The 6,945-nt window shown below is 43.9% G+C and overlaps 1 protein-coding gene across 2 annotated transcripts; it reads left to right on the top strand.

Moving 5' to 3' along the window:
• Positions 1–598: 598 nt before the first annotated feature.
• On the top strand, positions 599–6,079 carry CTLA4 (cytotoxic T-lymphocyte associated protein 4; the record flags this gene model as incomplete). 2 transcript variants are annotated; one of them, XM_082658341.1, is made up of 4 exons in its annotated part: positions 599–707; positions 3,817–4,164; positions 4,620–4,729; positions 5,975–6,079. In XM_082658341.1, the coding sequence occupies 4 exons, from the start codon at positions 599–601 to the stop codon at positions 6,077–6,079; spliced, it is 672 nt and encodes a 223-aa protein (XP_082514467.1). The 2 variants fall into 2 exon arrangements, with proteins under 2 accessions (XP_082514467.1, XP_082514468.1); XM_082658342.1 differs by lacking the exon at positions 4,620–4,729 and having other exon boundaries at positions 5,975–6,042.
• Positions 6,080–6,945: the final 866 nt, after the last annotated feature.

Below are 6,945 nucleotides of genomic sequence, written 5' to 3'. Positions count from 1 at the left end.
ATGGAGCTAGGAGAAATAAACTCTGATTTGCAAAGCGTGCCAAAGATGGTGCCTCACAGGTGGAATGCAAAGCCTTCATTAATGATGCCCAGACTAATTCTGTCTTTAGCACAAGGGCTCAGAGAGCCAGCAACTTAGCAGGTTTTTGTTGGGGGGGGGGCGCGTGTCAATGAAATAAATTGGGTCGTAAAATATGCCTAGACAATTGGATAAAACTGGGACTTAGGGGGACTCCTGCACTCCAGGGAATTCTCCAAGTCTCCACTTATCCTCAAAATGAACAAGAAGCTTCAGTTTCAAATTGAGTGCATTTTCCATCCATGGATTGGCTTGTTTTGTTCAGTTTTACTTTGAGTATTTGAGGTTATCTTTTCGACGTAACAGCTAAACCCACGGCTTCCTTTCTCGTAAAACCAAAACAAAAAGGCTAGAAATTCAGGTGCCTTCTGCGTGTGCACATGTGTAGTACATACCTGGGATCAAAGCCTGCTATATAAAGTCCTTGATTCTGTGTGGGTTCAAACACATTTCAAAGCTTCAGGATCCTGAAAGTTTTCGCTCTGCTTCCTGAAGACCTGAACACCGCTCCCATAAAGCCATGGCTTGCTTTGGCTTCCAGAGTCATGGGACTCGGCTGGACCTGGCTTCTGGGACCTGGCCCTGTACTGCCCTGTTTTCTCTTCTCTTCATCCCCGTTTTCTCTAAAGGTGAGTGAGGCTATTGGAGCATGGAGGTGGAGGAGGTGTTTCTCCCACCTGGGTTTCATTCCTTTTAGCAGTCAAGGGCAGTGATTTATAGCAAATCCAGAAGCTAAAGGTGAGACTCCAATCTCCTGGCGTGGGCAGCTCTGTATTCCAAGGCAGGCAGGGGACAGCTGACAGCAGCAAATCAGCAGAGACACAGCTCTTAGCAGTTTGCTGGGCATGGAGTGGGAGCTTAATGAATACGTGTGAGTTGGTCTGGGAGACATGAGCAATTTCAGACACTTCTATAAGATGAGAAGAAAATACTGCAAAGTTAAGTGATTTAAGAGAGCAAAGATACCCACCATCCTAAATCCATTTGGACTTGGAATCAGGGTTAGCTCAAGATTTCCCTTTTTCTGACTTACTTCACTCTGGATGACAGACTCTAGGTCCATCCACCTCATTACAAATAGCTCAATTTCGTTTCTTTTTATGGCTGAGTAATATTCCATTGTATATGTGTGCCACATCTTAAGTCAGAAAGAGAAAGACAAATACTGTATGCTAACACATATATATGGAATTTAAGAAAAAAAATATGTCATGAAGACCCTAGGGGTAAGATGGGAATAAAGACACAGACCTACTAGAGAACGGACTTGAGGATATAGGGAGGGGGAAGGGTAAGCTGGGACAAAATGAGAGAGTGGCATGGACATATATACACTACCAAACGTAAAATAGATAGCTAGTGAGAAGCAGCCGCATAGCACAGGGAGATCAGCTCGGTGCTTTGTGACCACCTAGAGGGGTGGGATAGGGAGGGTGGGAGGGAGGGAGATGCAAGAGGGAAGAGATATGGGAACATATGTATATGTATAACTGATTCACTTTGTTATAAAGCAGAAACTAGCACACCATTGTAAAGCAATTATACTCCAATAAAGATGTAAAAAAAAAAAATTTCCCTTTTTGAAGAACACTGATTTAGGCAAATTATGGGAAGTTTCTTTCCTACCCAATTCAAGGTTTTAAGGTCCTCTGATCCACTTTTATAAACGGGTTAGCCTGCTTGTTTAAACTTTCAGCATTCTTTACTCAATGCAGGGTTTTAGGGTCCTCTTAATCAACTCTATAGTTAGCTAATTATTTAAAAAAATGAAAGCAATTTGAAGTAGTAAAACAAACAAACAAAAATAAATGAAAAAAAGAAAGGAAGAAAGAACAAAAGAATGAAAGAAAGAAAGAGCCATAGGTCTGTTTGGGATAAGATACTTAATTGCCTCCTGACTTGTCTCTGGACTTTAGGTTCAGATTCCCCAGTTTTCAGATGAAATAAAGCTCTTTAGAGGTTGATACTTGGTCTGTTACAATGGTGTGAAATGGTGACTGTTTTACCAGAAGGTGAATTTCAACCTTCTCTCCCTCTAGAGCTTCTCGGTTGAAAAACCAAGTGGTTTATACAAAGTAGGTGCTCAAAAGATATTTGATTATTAATTTTTACTGTATAAGAAATATTCATACACATTTTCTTATTTTACATGTTTTGAACATGTACAGTTAAATACCAGAGAAATAACCAAATTTACTTTTAAGAAAATTTATCTCAACCTGTAACTGGGATCCTCCCATGGTGGATATTGGAAAATTGTGTAACCAGATTTAGTGGTGATAATTGGGAGCTTGCCTCGGCGGAGGGCAGGAAACTTGGTCTTCTTTAAGCTTAGAGTCAACACAACAAATGGGCAGGATATAATGATTAATGCACAAAAAACCTTTAATACAGGGCTGAATTTGATTAAGTACTGCGGTGGAGTTATAATAGTACAAACGAGGCTCAGAGGGCATCTCTGATAGACAGAAATGAGGGTTGGGAAAGAAAACTACTGTCTAGCCAACCAAGGCTGCTGGATTAACCATGGCAATGGCTGCTGCCGTGTTATTCTCTCTTCTAAGGGCACAGGTTGCCTACTACAGGTGCCTGGGGGAAAGCACTAATGTTTTCAGAATAAAGTGATTTATGCACAGGAAGAGGTGTCCTGGAAGCTCAGATTGGAGTGGTAAGATAGGATCAGATTATGGAGACACAGTGAAAGTTATTTGTTTTTGTAATCAGTGGTATATAAGGCATGAAAGGGTTTGAACAGAAGGAGTGACATGGTTCAATTCAAGTTTTGAGTGTCACTTGTGTGATTGATTGACTAGAGAGGGGCCCAGTTAGTTACAGGAAAGTAATTTGTCATGAAGCCACTATTTTTTAGACGATGTGAGCCCTTTTGTATGAAAAGCTGGCCTTCTCCTGTAGAAGCCAGAGGGAAAAGAACAAAGGAACACAAGGTGTTCGAGTGAAGGAGAGAGGGCGGTGGAAGAGGTGATGACAGTGGCAGGGGAAGCCCATAGAAGTGAACAGCAGGGTTGCCTCAGCCTACAGAGGAAATGACCCGGTGCCCTCGGCTCGGTGGCTTCCTTCATCAAGCAGCATCCCTCATTCTCTGGTGATAATGCAGGGAAGGGGGTGGCCGGCACCATGGGCCAAGACTCAGCTCCTCGTGGGCGATTGAGGTCCAGGGCCAGATCAATGCGGGTAGAGGTTATTAAGGTATACTTTGAGGGATAAAGCAAGACTCTATACCTCAGCCTCCAAACTTTCCCCTACTACTCTTATAGGTCCCACAGCTCTATCATAACCTTAGAATACCAGAGTGGGAAGGCACTCTGATGTCATGTGATCTAATCCCCTCTTTTGCATGTGAGGGAAAAATGAAGTCCACGGGGGAGGCATGGCTTTCCCCAAATCACCTATTTCACGGTAGAGCCAGCCTTTCTCTTTGTCACATCAGTGTTCTTCATGCCACAGACAACTGCCGTCAAGGCACTGTTTTCCAATAAGGAAGCACCTTCATGGAGAGTAACCGGAAGACAGTGGCGAGATGGAGGGGGTGCTGGGGTGGGTGGAGAAGGAAAGGGGTAGGGGAGGGTGATGGGTTTGTTGATGGGGGGAGAGAAAGGCTGACAGGTGAAACTGGAGGGGGTCATCAAAGATCAACTTTGCCCAGCCTGAGGGTTTTGCCTGGACCTGGTCATGGGCAAGCATGAGTTCACTGAGTTCCCTTTGGTTTTCCTGCTTTAGGGGTGCACGTGGCCCAGCCCGCAGTGGTGCTGGCCAGCAGTCGGGGTGTTGCCAGCTTCGTCTGTGAATATGGGTCGTCAGGCAAAGCCACCGAGGTCCGGGTGACGGTGTTGCGGAAGGCAGGCGGCCAGCTGAACGAAGTCTGCGCCGCGACCTACATGGTGGAAGATGAGCTGACCTTCCTGGAGGATTCCACTTGCACTGGCACCTCCAGTGGGAACAAAGTGAACCTCACCATCCAAGGGCTGAGGGCCACGGACTCCGGGCTCTACATCTGCAAGGTGGAGCTCATGTACCCGCCGCCCTACTATGTGGGCATGGGCAATGGAACCCAAATTTACGTCATTGGTGAGCATCATTGACGACGCCTTTTGCATTGCTGTCTCTTCTCTGTGTGCAAACAGTTTTGCTCCTTGATTTCAGGTCGTTCATGTTTAGGATTGTGGGAATTCTCTTTAAGAGTTCTCTGGCATACTGCATGAGTCCTACTCAGTATGGGTGGCGAGGCATACGGCATTCTGTTTATAAAATAAAAGGAGCTGGAGAAGGTGTGTTTCCTCCCGGCAGGTTGGGGCACTCACACTGGAGTGATACCCAGCATGAAATTTGGTCTTGGCCTTTGATCTGAAACTCTTGGCAAAGTAGCCCCAACAGTCAGACTTACCTGGGGTCCAGCGATTCCAATTAGGGGTGGACATCAAGGTCTGGAAGCTTGAATTTTTCCTTCTCTCACCAGTTGGGGGAGTACCGCCCTAGAATTTAGAAAGCATCTCAGGGAAATTCTGCTTTCTTCTCTGTTGCAGATCCAGAACCATGCCCGGATTCTGATTTCCTCCTCTGGATCCTGGCAGCAGTTAGTTCAGGGTTGTTTTTCTACAGCTTCCTCATCACAGCTGTTTCTTTGAGCAAAATGGTGAGTGCCGTGCTGCTAACGCGCCATCCTTGGTCAGAATACCTTTAGTGATAACAACTGGCCAAATGATGCTGTTGAGTCGCGTTTTCTTGAGATGAAGCGATAAATGAAGAAGAGGAAGGACAGTGGTAAAGAACACACTAGAACCCTTGGCATTGGCCTTTGAGGTTTCAGGATGACTAATATTTTATATGAGTGTGTTTGACATTGAATGTTTGTGTGATTTTGCATAGGGTTTCATTTTGAGTAGCTGAACAACACGGGACAGCTGTTTTGCTCTTTATCTTCATGACAATTGTACTTAAGTTAATAACCCTGAAACATTAGGTTGGGCAAAATGCTGCTGGAGAAGACCACAGGGGTGGTTAATGTCCCTCTACTTGAGCCTTCCTTGACCAAGCTGTAGGCATCCACGTAACACATGCCCAGGGCGCCCTGTTACCCATTCTGCTCGACTGGCAAGCCTCATGCTCTTCTCCAGCCCAGTAAATGAGAACCCAGTTTTCATTTACTACAGTTGTTGTAGAAGAAGCAGAGGTATGGAATCCGGACTTCTGTCAAGATTTCTGACAGTCGCTTGCAACCTCCTTTGCCTGAGGCTGGCTTTGCCATTCACAAACCTCTCCCTCACCTTCCTCTCTCCCTCCCCTTCTCTTCCACTCCCTTACTCCCTCCCTCTCTCCCTCCCGCGCCCCTACACTGTATTCCAGGATCCTCTACTAGGTCTGTTCTGTTGCTGTAGCTTCTTTCTACCTCATTTGCTACAAAGTGCCACACTAACTAGTAGACTAGACCTCAATTTACTGAGGTGATAAAAACTGGGAACTAATGTGGACCGAGAAAAAAAGTAATAAAGAGTATGTGAGGAGTAGAGATGAGACATACTGCTCCCAAAGAGAATAATTGAAGTTTATTATCTTATCCAGCTCATCCCCTCACAAACAAGACCCAGTCAATTATCATAGGCATTTTGGGTGTTCTTTCTAAAGCTTTCTTGAAGTTTCTTTCTGCTATCTCCCAGTCAGGGAAAATGATTTCTATCTTAAGTCAATAGCACAGAGTTATTTACCCGAAATGAATTTTAATAGCTGAATCAAGAAAATCTCCTGGGGCTTATAATTCTGTATGTTGTGAACATCTATTTTTCAGTGGGGTAGGAACCCAATATTTGTTGAATCCTATTATAGTTAGAAGTGGCTTCTGTATTCCTCGATACTAATTACTGTTTCTTTTCATGTTTGGCAGCTAAAGAAAAGAAGCCCTCTTACTACAGGGGTCTATGTGAAAATGCCCCCAACAGAGCCAGAATGTGAAAAGCAATTTCAGCCTTATTTCATTCCCATCAATTGAGAGACCATTATGAAGAAAAAAGACTATTTTCCAATTTGTAAGAGCTGAGGCAATGCTAACTTTTTGCTACCCAGCTATTTTTGTTTGTTTGTGTATTTTGGGGGATTCATCTCTCTTTAATATAAAGCAGGATGCAGAACCCAAATTAAGCGTACTACAATTTAAAACAAAGGAGCAGAAAAACAGAGCCGGGCTGGTTCTGTCACATCTGATCGAATTTTAGTAAAAGCCTCACTTGGGAGCAATATTGGGATGCAGCATTACAATGTGGAGTCAAGACGTAAGTTAGGGAATGGTACAGTCCCAAGAAAGCAAAGGAAGAATTAAGAGCGAGGATGGTATTGTATACATCTTGTATTTACCTGTGATAAGTTTATAGCTGAAATGATGTTTTCAAGTAAAATTTTTATGCTGTGTTATTTTTCTTAACAAATATATAATTACATAAAGACTTAAAAAATACTCACATGGCTATATTTTAGCCAGTGATTCCAAAGGTTGTATTGTAACAATATGTATTTTTTATTTGATAGTATTGTGCATGGGGGCCACATGTGCTTTTGTGTATTTGCTGGTAGTTTGAGTATAAACACTATATGGCAGTGTCTTCCCACCATGGGTTCAGGGGAAGTTTTGTGGAGAGACTCAGGACACTAATACACCAGGTAGAGTACAAGGTCACTTGCCAACTGGCTTGGAAACTGGATAGGGTCATAGCTCATTCTTGCAGACATGTTGGGCTGAGTTGGTGTTGACATGGGCTTTGGGCTTTTATGCCAGCTCCTTCCACTGGTTTGCAAGGAAGCCAAAGCTGGTGGTATCTGAGTTAACTTGATAGAGCACCATCATCGTCGAGAAAATGGCTC

The sequence above is a fragment of the Grampus griseus genome (genome assembly GCF_964374135.1).
Source record: "Grampus griseus genome assembly, chromosome: 7".
In the NCBI taxonomy this organism is placed as follows: Eukaryota; Metazoa; Chordata; class Mammalia; order Artiodactyla; family Delphinidae; genus Grampus; species Grampus griseus.
This window is presented reverse-complemented; position numbering and strand designations above follow the sequence as displayed.